We start from the raw sequence: 12,921 nt of genomic DNA, 5'->3' as shown, positions 1-12,921 counted from the left end.
CGAAGAAGCATTTAAACACAGTGAGATAAGCACAGCTATTGCTGTTGTTTATCTCGTGCTTTTTTGAGCACCAAGTACTTCCTTGCTGTCAGCGCTGCCCAGTGTGCGTTTCTTTGCTGGCGCTTGTCAACCTAATAAAGTTTCTAAAATCATTCACTGTTTTCCTCACTTCTAAATTATGTGAAAGTTATGTGAATGCATTGTTCATACTGTATAAGGAGCCCACTTTTTTTATTTTGCACATGCGCATCGCCGAAGACAGCGGTGGCTAAGTTCGTACAAAGCTGTAATGTGTATCTAAGCGCATTGAAATTCAAAGCGGTGTTATTCAATCGGGGTCGGAGAATTTAGCGACACCGTGTCTAACTAGCATTTTCAATTTGAAAAATCATGGAACCATGCTGTCAAAGTGGTAAACGCACCAAAATGCACAATAATAAACTCAAAAGAACAAGCGAAATGTTCTTTGCTGTGCAAGTATCGCGAGCAAGAATGCACTGTTCTGGTCAGCGCCTGAATGTCACGTACAGCAGCGAGTGCGACATTTTTGCACGTTCGCGCACTACAATCTCAGACGCTTAGTTATCAATCATCCAATAGCATCCCACTCCACCTAGTCAGCATTCAGCAAGATAAAGTGACACACTGTGAAGCCTGTGTTGATGTCGGTGTCTCTCATAGCTTTAGTCACTTTGGGATGTTAAACCCCACAAACCGCATACCAAAACAAACCAATCAATTTCGCACAAAGTAATAAAAACAGGACATAACAGCAGGAGCGAGAAAGCAAGAATTTTGGGTGCAAATGCACCATACGCCGCCAGAACGGCTGGCCGCTCACGACCCCACAATAAAGTCCCTTGATAAAACGAAAGTAGCGACTTTCTGTGAACTTTGCCGCCGCTCCGCGCCCCCTCGCAGATCCTCCTCTCTCAACTCTCCCATCGGCGCTCTTCTCAACGGTGATTGGCTCCGCGGGCCGTCGCCGGGAAAAGCGCGCGAAAAGTTCGCTCTTTTTGTGTTTTCATTTTTAGCCGGCGCCATTTTTTAGGCAGCCGCTGTTTTGTATGAGCGAGCTACTTAGCATTCCGCGCTAGCACTTCGCGCTGTTTTAATGCAGCGCTATACCGAGCTGCGGCATATTTATTTGCACAAGCTGTCGTGAAAAAGGCTTCATTTTTTTCGCAATTCCGAGCGGAAAGAAGGCCACCATTCGAATAAAAAAGTGGTTCAACAACATCAGCCGCAAGCACTTCACCCCGACGAAGACTAGTCACCTCTGCTGCTTCTGCGACGTACTGTGCATTTGTTCCAAGCGACATGGAACTGCTTGCAAGCGCATCATAAAGCTGATAATCTCACTTAATTCACAGATCATTTTGTGCCGTTATGCGCGTTATTGTTTTGACTTCATGGTTCTGCTCAACGTGCTATATAATAGCGAAAGCTGATGCATACAATGCGCATACAATAGCCGCTTTAATGTCTGAACTAAAGGTCTCGCTTTTCAGCGCTAACGCGTGCAATGAAGGAGATTGTTAATTCGTTAATAGGTTTATGTCGCAGGAGAGTGTAGAGGACTCTTTCGCAGAACTTGTCCACATAGTGTATATATATCCGCACATCAAAATTTTGTCTCTTTAGACCCTCGAAATTAGACCTCATCCTAATCTGGCGAAAATTGATGTTCTACCTAATTTGAATATTTACTGGTTACGTCCAAATTTCGGTGGGCCTTCCTCAGAATGTAGCCCCAGAAACCCCTTAAATTTGGCCACTTCAAAAGGTGGCAAAATTAATGACCAACCTCATTTGCGTAGTGCGAATTCAGGGATTACCTCAAAACTTAGGTGGGCCATTGCCAAAATTTAGCTCTCTGGACCCCCGAAGTTTGACCTCGTCCGATTTGACCAAAATTGGTGTCCAACCTAACTTGCGTATGACGAATTGAGTGGTGGCCTCCAAACCTAGGTGGCCTATTCCCAAAAGTTAGCTCTCTGGACCCCCGAAATTTGTCCTCGCCTGAATTGGACCAAAATTGGTGTCTGACCTATTTGAGTACGGGAAATTCAGTGGTAATCTACCAATCTAGGAGGGCCACCCCCAAAATGTGGCCCTCTGAATCCCCAAAATTTGACCTGGTCCGAGTCTGACCGGAAATTGGTGTTTATAACCTAATTTGCGCATGGCCAACTCAGTCTTGACTTCCAAATTTAGGTGGGCCTCCTTAATTATTTGCCTAGTTAACGGGCGTCATGTCCATTTTCGTAGCGTAGAGTAGCCGTCGGCCTTGGACCCGAGAGGTCTAGTGTGTACAAAGAAAACAATGCTGTTTGGTCTTGAGTTGACATAGCAGTATTTTGTACGTGCGCACCCTGTCGCAGTTATCGACATAAGGCCTGTACTTCTTCCACATTTTGCCACTAAAGAGTTGAAAGCGTTGTGGGTCACGTTTCTTTAGTCTAGTCAAAGCAAAAGAAAAAGAAAATATTGGTCATACTAAAATTAGAGTTGACACCAATGTGGATGAACTTCCGACAAGGTGAAGTATCGGTGGTCGACAGGGCCAAATTTTGGGGTACGGATGACGGGAAATCGGTGCCCTGATCTTGGCTCTCGGTTTCGGCTCGACGTCACTTCAAGGCTGCCGACAGCAGGAGCTAGATCCGTTTCATTCTTAACAGAAAAAAGTTGATATTCGATCGTTTTCAAGCAGCCGCGAAAATTTTTAACTACGAAAACAACTAAGCAGCTGCATGTGCACTTCGTGGTACCAACCTCAGTCTAAACCTTATTGAAAAATTTTAGGATGACCATCAAAGCATTTGTTCCAGCCTCTTGCTAGCAACTATCGCATTAATGAAACTCCGCTCGTTAACAACTGCATAAACTTTACTTCCGCTAAAATTAGTTTGAGGTGAAAATACATTTAACTCAGCATCGGTATGCTGAGAATATTCAGGAATGTTCAAATATATAGTAAATATTATGCTTAATATATTATGACGGGTTGAGACACACGGTAATGAAAAGTCAAAAGGAATGTGAGGTGTATGCAGCAAGCGGTTTTTGTTCATGTGGCAAGCGCTCGTAATTTGCACTTTCATTGCGCGTACGAGACGCTAAGTTATGTGGCTCGCGGTACAGACAAGCAAGTCGCATGTCTTATTCTCTTTATTCGATAACAGAGCGTGGAAAAAGCGCAAACTTAAGAGCGCGCGCGCGTGCCAGCCAATTTCCCGGATGGCGAAGGAGCGCTGCCCAAAAAAGCGTGCCGTGCGCAGCGCGCGCAGGCGGCGGGCGAGGATATTCGAGGAGGAAAGTGCCGGAGTGGAGGAGAGTGTCGCTACTTTCAAATTATCGAGGGACTTTACCCCACAATAGACAGTGGCGCCTCTCGGGGCAGCTTTTGTAAGCGGACCAAACTTCAGCGGGAGTTTCATGACCAAGACTCTAGTGAAAGTAACAGAAGGTTTGCTATTCTGCGACCCACAGCCAAGGAAACAGGACTGGGGAGACTGCCCTAATTTCCCCTAGGATGCAGTAGAAGGGTGTGGGAATTTGGGAAATGGATTGGGTTGTTGAGAATAGGTTATGGGAGTTAGGACGGAATGGGGACTGGTGTGCCACGTGTATGTGGCAAGACGATGCAGCAAAACCAGAGGCACCTTCAGCTTGCTCCAACCAAACTTGGCAATTTTCGGCCCATTCGTACGTTCCCCGAAATTGCACTCATGGCACGTATACCATTTGCCGGCCTGCATGTGTCGTTGGGGCTCTGACGAGTTCAAACAGCCATGGGTGCATCCCTCCGATCACATGAACTTCAGAAAGTTGTGTACGCGCTGCATGCACTATTCATGCTGAGAAACAAACCAATATTGTCTGGCTGCGAGGTATGACACACCCGTCCCCTTACGAGCCACGCAGGTTTGAAACCTTTTCGCTAGCTATTTCACACTTTGAGCAACTTTTTGTTTTCTCTCAGGTCTGGTGTTTCTACTTTCCTACTGGTGTTTCTACTTTCCTACATTTTTTGTTCTGCCGATCAGGAAGTGAAACATGTACGCACCTAACAAAAATGAAGAAGCTTCTCCAGCATCACTGTCCCACTCCCATATGTGGTGCCACCGGGCCCCACTGGGGTGGCGCAGTGGTTACGGCACTCGACTACTGTTCCTAAGGGCGCGGGATCGCATCCAGGCCTCGGCGGCCGCTTTTCGGTGGAGGCGAAAAGCAAGGCGCCCGTGTGCTGTGCGATGTCAGTGCACGTTAAAGAACCCTGGATGGTCTAAATTTCCGGAGTCCTCCACTATGGCGTTTCTCATAGTTTGAGTCACTTTGAGATGTTAAACCTCACAACAATATGTGGGGTGACTGAAAAAGTGTTCTGCAGAAACAATTCCAGCGCTAGAAGAAAGGATAACGACCAACAGTTTCGCATGAAAGCAACAGCATTTAACAGAGCAAAGGACTGCAGCCATTTTTAGTGCACAACACTCAGTTGTAAGGAACAATGCTGTCAATGTTGCCGAAATGCCTCTAAAGCAAATGCCACTACAGCCAGCAGAAAGCATCGGACTGTTTGAAAATCTATATTCAGGCCTTTGAGCAATGACACAACTGACTCTGCAGAGTATTCATACACAATGAACATTTCAAATGCATTTATTGTTCTCCCAACATTGCAAAGGCTGAGGAAAGATGCCGCAAGTAGTGAACGATTTCCTTGTCGACTTCTACAGGGCAGTAATACATGAACATTATAGGAATGTGCTTATTTACTTAACATTTCGAAGAAATTGCGCAGCAAAGGATCACCGCGATCAACTACTCACACCAGCAAGCTACAACCACAAGAACTGAAAAAAAAAAAAAATGGCTCATGGGTGCAGCCCTGTTCAGTATCAACTCAACCTGAGGCGAGACCGCATAAACATTCAAGAATACATGGCACCAGATAAGTGGTAGTACAACTTTCATTTTCTATACAACTCGGTATGATGTACGTTTGTACCACCTCGAAATAGACTAAAATATAAAGATCCAAGAGTGAAGGCATTGCATATGGCTTGAGCATACTAGTAAAAGTTAGTTTCAACTCTGCTGCAGTTTTTTGCCATCTCACACCAGAATGCTCCCTTCTGAACATATTCAGTGACCTCTCTGACAAGCTGGCATTGTGAAGGTCGCAGAATATGAGCTCAGCGCCCTAGATTGAAATATTTACTTGACAAAACACTTTTTGCCAACAGTGCAACCTTTTCAAAGGAAAGTGAGCAGGGCAGTTTCTTGTGCACGAAATGGAGATGAAAATATAATCGAGAGTTAACTTGCTTGTCGATGATGTGGTTTAATGCTCTTAGTTCACTTTGCAGATGCATCAATAAGTCTGCTTGCAGGGCTTCAAACAGTACCGCAAAAGGAAGAGTCTTGGAGTTGGGAAGACTGGCTGTGAAGTGTAGTTACGCATGTGCAATAGGGTATGTTTCTACCTTTGCACATAATAGTATATAAACGTTGTGCCTTTTGCCAGTTTTCAATGAGAATAGAAAAACAGAGAAATGAATGGAGTGTTCAGTAAAACTGAACTTCAGTATTTCTGACCCATTTCAATACTTTTCACTGTGCTGGTGCTGGTAATATTAATACTGTGGATAAAAAAATTTAAAGTTTCTTTTGGGCTGTTACAAACAGGCCTGCCCAACAATATACATATATATCAATGTAGGGTCCTGTTCTAGAAACCAAGTTTCAATATTAACGAGCCAAAATTTAATGCTCTTAAGACAAAATCAAGGTTCCCAGCAGATACTAGGACAACTTTTAGCAGCATCATCAGTGCATGCACATTATGCATTAAAATGATGCCTTCCTTCCACTTCATCAAAAGACAGATCTAAATTTGGCCAAACCAAGCAAAAGGTACATATCCAGCCACTGTCACAAACCACATTCAAAGCTTAGTGGTTAGTCACCATGTAGGTAGCACAAGGATAAAACTCATAAAAGGCTCCACATTTTGTTTATACTGTTAAGCACCCAAGCCTACTCATTAGTGAAGCAAAAGGGTAATGTGCTTTAGAATCAAAAAAGGGAAAAGTGAAGTAGGCTGATTTGCAGATCCCCATTCTGTGCTTCATGATGCCGAGCTAAGGCCCTTAAACTAAAAAAAAATATCCGACACTAAACATGTCACACTCTGCATGACTCTACGGAGAAAAACAGCACAGTTCTGTGTTTTCCACATCCACATTGAGGCAAATGGCATAGCAAATGAAAACAATCTTCTGGGTGCCCCTACTAACTTCTTGCTTATAAAACTTATATAACACTCCAAGTGGATGATTCGAAAGTGATCGAGATGCTTATAGTCTTGTGTAAGAGTAGAGCACCTCGGATTACCTTCTTTGGCCTATTAGAAGCATGCTGCGTAAACCCGTGAGCAAGGTAAGGGACCGTTCATTTCAAACTGCTCTTGCATAACAAATAACAAAGCTGTTGATGATATTGGGTATTATTCGCAGAAAACAACGCTGCTACAAACAGCAGGCCAATAAAAGAGTGTCTGAAAGAGTGAATAGTGAGTTTAAAATGAAGGCAACGCAGAGGTTCCTCAAACTGTGCTCACAGGTGTACTCATGTTGCCTTGTAATGTTGCCCTGAAAGCACAGGACAGGCGAGTCATGCCTCCAAACCTTGCAACACCTCAGTTCATTAAGAGTACTGACAAATATTGCAGGGGCCCTTCCACTACTGCGTTTGCCTTCGGCATGACAAAAAGAAAACTGGTCATTCCTCGCCCCAAAAATCTACGCCTTCTCCCTTTTCGCAGCCCGTGCCTGCGGACAGCAACTGGAGGGGAGGAGGCTACATCTGCTGTGTGGAGTTCCCATTCCAGGTATTGGTGTCATCATCCTCGTCGCTGAAGCGCTGGTTCGAGAAGCGGTACACGTTCCCGTCCCGCTGGTACATGCCCTCACCAGTTGGTTGTTGTGCTGAGCGCCGTCGCCGTGCACCCCTGTGCACATAGAAAATGAAGAAAATCAGCCAGGACCGGTGAAAACACTTCGGTCACATATGCAATAATCAAGCTTAAGAGTATAGCAGGCTCCGCTTTGAAAGGCAAAACCTAAAGTCACAAGTTTGGAGAACAAAGTAGTAGTACATATTAGCAAAAAAAATAATAATAATAATAACGTCTAATTCTACTGCCTCTTTCCACGAAGCCGCCAACACACATGTGCAGGCTGATTTTCTGAGCATGTGAGCCATACACACCAACATTAAATCAGGAGCAATGCATCCTCAATGCAAAAAAATTAAGTTTCGATGCCCGAGTCGCACATCAATACCTTATGATGGCAGCTCTGCATCACAAGGCAAGGAAAAATTCCTAGTTAAATCAGAAAATAAAGCTCCCCAAATATGCTGCCACCCCTTTGATGCAACGAGTATTTTAATTTTCGCAGCTTCGTGTCCATAGAACGCCGTTTATTTTTACCTTCAATATAACCATGTAACTTGTAGCACACTTTTAACGTGACTAAACTGTACTGCTGCATCAGAATAAACCCGAGGCCATGGGAGCAGATAGATTTGGCGAGTTGTGGCTTCGCCGGGGTGGCACAGTGGTTACGGCACTCGACTACTGTTCCCAAGGATGCGGAATCGAATCCCGGCCTCGGCGGCCGCTTTTCGATGGAGGCGAAAAGCAAAGCGCCCGTGTGCAGTGCGATGTCAGTGCACGCTAAGGGGGGACACGGCTCTTTGCGGACGAAAATCGGTCTAAAAAAATCAAGATATTTTTATTTCTTCATTTTTGCAGTCCTGAGATGTTTCCGCAACTATCTGCAAATTTTTGTTGAAAAATACGACCTAATTCACACATTACAGCATTCCAAAAATGCGAACCTGAACGTTTGGCCCTTTAAATTGAGGTCAAATCACGCCGAGTTTTGATCGAGCGCAGATCAAGAAATATGCGCTCCACAGGCATCATTTTGGTCTCGTTCGAAAGATCGTGATTCAGGCTATTCCCATGTCACAATCGGCTTCCGTGAGCAAACACCCGAAGCGGGAAAACAAAGGGACAAATTTGCGCGAAACACGTGCTGCTATTGGGCTCTGAAAGCATGTGACACAAATGACCACTTTTGGTTGGCTGCCCGCGTCGACTGTTTGCGGCCTGGCGCCATTTTGAAAAGGTCGCGTAGGCCTACCTAGCTTAGCGACGTCCCGTCATCACGACCACGGCGATAAACAGGGAAAATTTAGGTTCGAGCGTCATTCTGGCCCAGAAATCAAGAAAGGTAGAGATAAGAGGCGCGCTCTGACTGCACGCTGCTCTCCGTCCATCCCCCTCCTGCACACCGAATGATGGCAAGTGTACTGTGCCGGACTCTGCTGCTAGTCTCGGCATCAACGCAATCACATGCCGAGGCTCGCGTGCTCTTTTTCAAACACTGCCTCGATGAGAGTGAAAATTGTGCCAGCTCCAGCGCACAATTCAGAGGTAGCTGTCGGAACAAAAACTCCCGAGCTTCTTAAAGCCAATCTGTCTAATTAAATTCAGTTCTATTCAAGAGGGCACCTTTGCTAGAACAGCATCACTCGAACTCGTCTATGTTAGGTAGAAAGGCCAACATCTTGGCTGAACAGTGTATGCTGGCATCTTTTATTTTGAAAAATCAAACTTGGGCTCCAATGGGTCCCAAATACTGGCCTCGAAAATGTGCACATTCTTATTGGATGCACAGCTCCTCAACAAAGTCCAAAACATCACACAAATTTAAATAGTCAGGGCCCAAAACAATTGATTGGCTAAGGTAAACACCTCTGAATATGTGTTGAAATACCACGCTCCCGGGCCTCTCTACAGCAATCAGGGTACATTTAGACAAAAAAGTCGGAAGGTTTATCAGGATTCTTTAGACACCGGTAGGGTTCCTTAGAAAGAGTGATGTTTGGGAAAGATAAGGCAAGTTCTGAAGGTCATGCAAACGTTTACAGCAATAACTGCTGCATGCTATCACTGAATTAATGCTGCTCGGTTATTCCCAGGCTTGATCCCAACACAAATGGGAACCAGTGTCAAAAATTAGCCAGGGTTAACTTCGCTTTAAGCGATTAAGACTTGTGAAGGCACTGTTTGGCATGGCTTTTGCTTGGTGGTTTAGCACTGTGAGACTAGCACAGAGTTGGCAGAGTATGAATTCCCCGGAATGAAAATTGGTCAGTTTTGAGAAAAGGGAAGACGCATTGTCTGTGTCATCATCATCATTTCGAATCCCTATCAGAAACTAGCCTTCAACTTGTCTATCAGATGGATGCTAAATGAGATGGTATCACACAACCCTGAACACTGCACAAACAACAGTAGCGTCACAATTTTGACACGAAGAAACTTTATATTTTTGGTATCGCTTCCTACTGACACCACTCATGGGGAAAGCAAGGCTTTCGCCTTAGTACTGTATGAAATCACTTTTAATTTATCAGTGCTCACACATAATGTGTCATGAGTTGAAAGCATCTGGCAACCAACGGGTGTTCCATTGTTAAATCCCATCTACAAAAGGTTCCAACGAATACACAATGTCACACTAAGGCTCAGCTGTATTTGGTCTTCAACAGTGTTGGGTGAGCTGGAAAATGGTTCAGGCATGGACAAGACACACACACACTCACCCTTGGGCAGCTTGTGGTTCAGGTGCTCCAAAAGAAGCTGAAGCTTCGCCCCGCTGACTGGCACCACCAGCGGCGCCACTGGCACTATCTGAAGCCGAAGCTGGTGGGTCAGGTGAGCCAAAGATGAGTCCCACAAAAAGACTCCAGATGACGCCAAACGGCGCCAACAGGGACCACACCAGCTTCAGAAGTGATGCTCCCGAGTTGTTCAGGGCCGCTGGGACAACCACACTCGGTGTCTGCGCAAGTGTGGATGAAAACAAAATGCAGCTACGACGAAACGAACGTGGTGCACATGCTGAAGTGCACCACGTTTGACTCTGCCGCAGTTCTCCTTGTGCGTAAGTAGGAGAACAGCAAATGTTAAAGAATTGTGTTACCATATATACGCACCGCCTCTCATACAGACATGCAACCACTTGGATTTTGGATCAGAAACCGCCACAACATGGTGAAAAGAAGGGATCAGAGCACGGTACGTGGGTGCCAGTTCTAGCGCTCTTGAGAACACTTTGTGATTAGCACCTAAGTGGTGTCACCCCCATAACAGTCCAAGCATGCTTTTGTCTTACATAGGCATGACATCCTCAATAGTGAAGTGGTTGTTTTCGTAGCAGAACCATTACAAACAAATCATGTATTCTTTGCAGCCGGACAAGTTATTTAATGGCTCCTGGTAGTTTGTGGTGTCCGCTTCAATCGCTGCTCTCGCTTCCCTCACCAATGATGATTCAAAAAGGATGGGATAAAGTGCTACGTCACATACACAGAGCAATTTGTTTTGCATTTAATTCACTCCAATCTCCTGTGGCTTGTTTTAAATTCACTTGCAAACAACCATTCATTATGCTCCATGCTTTTCTAGTTTATAAAAATGTGATACGCATTTTGCTCAGCACGAGATGCATTAATATACCGCTGCGACCGATGTGCTGCCATCGTCTTTACTATGGCAGCTCGTACACCGCATACACACAACTCGCAACACGCCATCGCCCTACTGTGCTTCTCACAGTCGCTTGGTCAAATTGCATTAGCTCGAATTTTTGTAGACAATGCCATTACGACTCACTGTATGGCAGACCGTGGTGCACTAAATCTGATGCCAGAACACCTGAGGCAGCTGATTTGAAGCAGGTTTGGAGCAATATTGCGTTTTGGAGCAGGATAGGGCAGAAAAAGCAGTTTGGAGCAGAATGGAGCAAATGGAACAGCACTTCCACCATTGACACGACCATGCACAGGACATATTGCCATCACCTGTCCTCTGCCTGCGATCCCGTCATGCCTTCCTGCCTTGTCCCACTTCTTGGCTTTGATATCTTGTGACACCTGACTTCGCCTAGGCTACAGACCTACTCAGCTGCCAATGACCCCTTTTCACAGAAACAAAAAATGGCTGCCTCTTGTGTGCCCTCGATTCTAGGCCATGTCGAATCATGCGAGCTCTAGTACCTCTAAAAGAGAAAGGCGTTGTCTTTGAAGAAGTGCATCAAAAGATCAAGAACAGTGATACCGCATGAAATTGTTAAACTGTGCAGTCCGCACTTTTAATTATAATCAAGAATGGTAGCAAAGTTGACATAGTCCTTGGCCATTATGTTGGCAATGGGGACTAATACAGTAAAAGCTCGTTAATTCAAATTCCACGAGGCCGCCAGGCCAGTTCGAATTAACCAAAATTCGAACTAATGAAAGTGAGCAAAAATGAAGGCGTTTGATGCCCCGGAGGGCACGAAAAACATTTATTTAGCAAAAAAGTCTGTTATCATCTTCTGCTTCTTCTCTCTGAGGGCTACCGTACTCACTCGGTCTTCTAGCATGCGAATGCGACGCAGGGAGTCTTCTTCCCCCTCTTCAAAGCTGAAGAAAAGGCGCGCGACATTCAGCGCTCCCATAACTTCTGCCGCGGATGGACGCACGGGCTCTTGCTCCTCGTCGTCGTCCTCGTCTTCTGCCTCTTCTGGGACAGACTGCTCCCCAACAATTTCAGCGACAATGCCCTCATCACTTAGGGCACCGCACACTGCTGCATCGCTGTCTACTCCAACGTAATCATCAAAACTGACGTCCTGCAGCACAGCACGCACAGCCGCAGGCAGAGGCTCCGGACTCCCATCGTCGCCACTTTCTTTCATACTTCCGGCAGCAAAGCCACAGTGGTGGAAGCAGTTTGCAATTGTGGACGGCGTGACCTGCTCCCATGCACGCACCAACATGTGCATTGCTGTGAGCAATGTGATGGTGCTGGTCTTCTGGTTTCCAGTGCACAAAGTCATGCGCTCGATCATGTGGCGCCTACAGAAACATTTGATGTTTCTGATCACCCCCTGATCCATCGGCTGCAAGGCCGCAGTCATGTTGGCGGGCAAAAAGACGAGCCATGATAATTGGGCCGCTCAGTGGAATGTCAGCGCTTCTCATTTCTTTCACCCACATGATCACAGCGGTCTCAATTTCCGGATACTTGGCTAACCGAAGCCTTTTTCTGTAGCTGGCGAAATCTTCGGCTTCATAGGCATCCTCGATGGCCTTCCTATTTTGGACGTACGTCGACAACGTGCTTGGTGGAATCCCGTGCTTTTTCGCGATTTCCACTTTGCTGGCCTTCCGTTCATCCACCTCGCGTAAAATAGCCACTTTCTCCTTCACCGTCTTGGCACAGTATTTCCCACGCGAACACATCTCGCGGACACAAGCTCACAACAAGCGGCGTGCAAAACGAGGGCTCACGAAATGCAACACGAAACCGTGGTCGATAACACTACAGCGTCGTTCCTCGAAGGAGTCGCGGCAGGAAAGACTGTTTAGTACTTGTTCCAGCACCCTAGCGGCGCCCCGATGGTTGTGCCATCTATCGTTCTGCCGTGAAAGCTTCCAACGATGGTTTTTAACAGCGCCGCTTGGCGGCGCGCAGTTCGAATTATGGGTGGCGGCGCCAATTTTTGAGTGAATTAACGAGCTGTTACGCGCATAGACTTCTATGCACTGCGGACCGGACCACGATGACTATTTCGAATTATCCAAAATTTCGAATTAACGAGTTGTGAATTAACGAGCTTTCACTGTATAGGGTACAGTGCGTCATATACGCCGACGCAGAAGTTGCACTTTACAAGTGATTTGTGGATTCCCATTTAAAGGATATACCACTCAATGGACTCATTTTGCAGCCAAAGGTGAAAGAAGGAACTTAGCCTTTGTTCTTGGTCTTGAGGACTGACAACCAGA

At 45.8% G+C, this 12,921-nt stretch overlaps 1 protein-coding gene across 1 annotated transcript in view; it reads right to left on the bottom strand.

Moving 5' to 3' along the window:
• Nucleotides 1-4,652: 4,652 nt before the first annotated feature.
• LOC146185936 (UBX domain-containing protein 4-like) overlaps nt 4,653-12,921 on the bottom strand; it is a 33,202-nt gene continuing 24,933 nt past the window's right edge. Inside the window, exons 11-12 of the mRNA XM_084606861.1 lie at nt 9,691-9,929; nt 4,653-7,021 (exon numbers count right to left, since the gene is read on the bottom strand). Coding sequence (XP_084462987.1) covers nt 6,871-7,021; nt 9,691-9,929 — 390 coding nt within the window. The 3' untranslated portion in view covers nt 4,653-6,870. The remainder of the gene's footprint in view (nt 7,022-9,690; nt 9,930-12,921) is intronic.

This window comes from Amblyomma maculatum, chromosome 6 (genome assembly GCF_055883805.1).
Source record: "Amblyomma maculatum isolate TAMU_Amacu chromosome 6, ASM5588380v1, whole genome shotgun sequence".
NCBI classification, from domain to species: domain Eukaryota; kingdom Metazoa; phylum Arthropoda; class Arachnida; order Ixodida; family Ixodidae; genus Amblyomma; species Amblyomma maculatum.
Note: the sequence above shows the minus strand (reverse complement) of the source record. Positions and strands in the feature narration are given on the sequence as shown.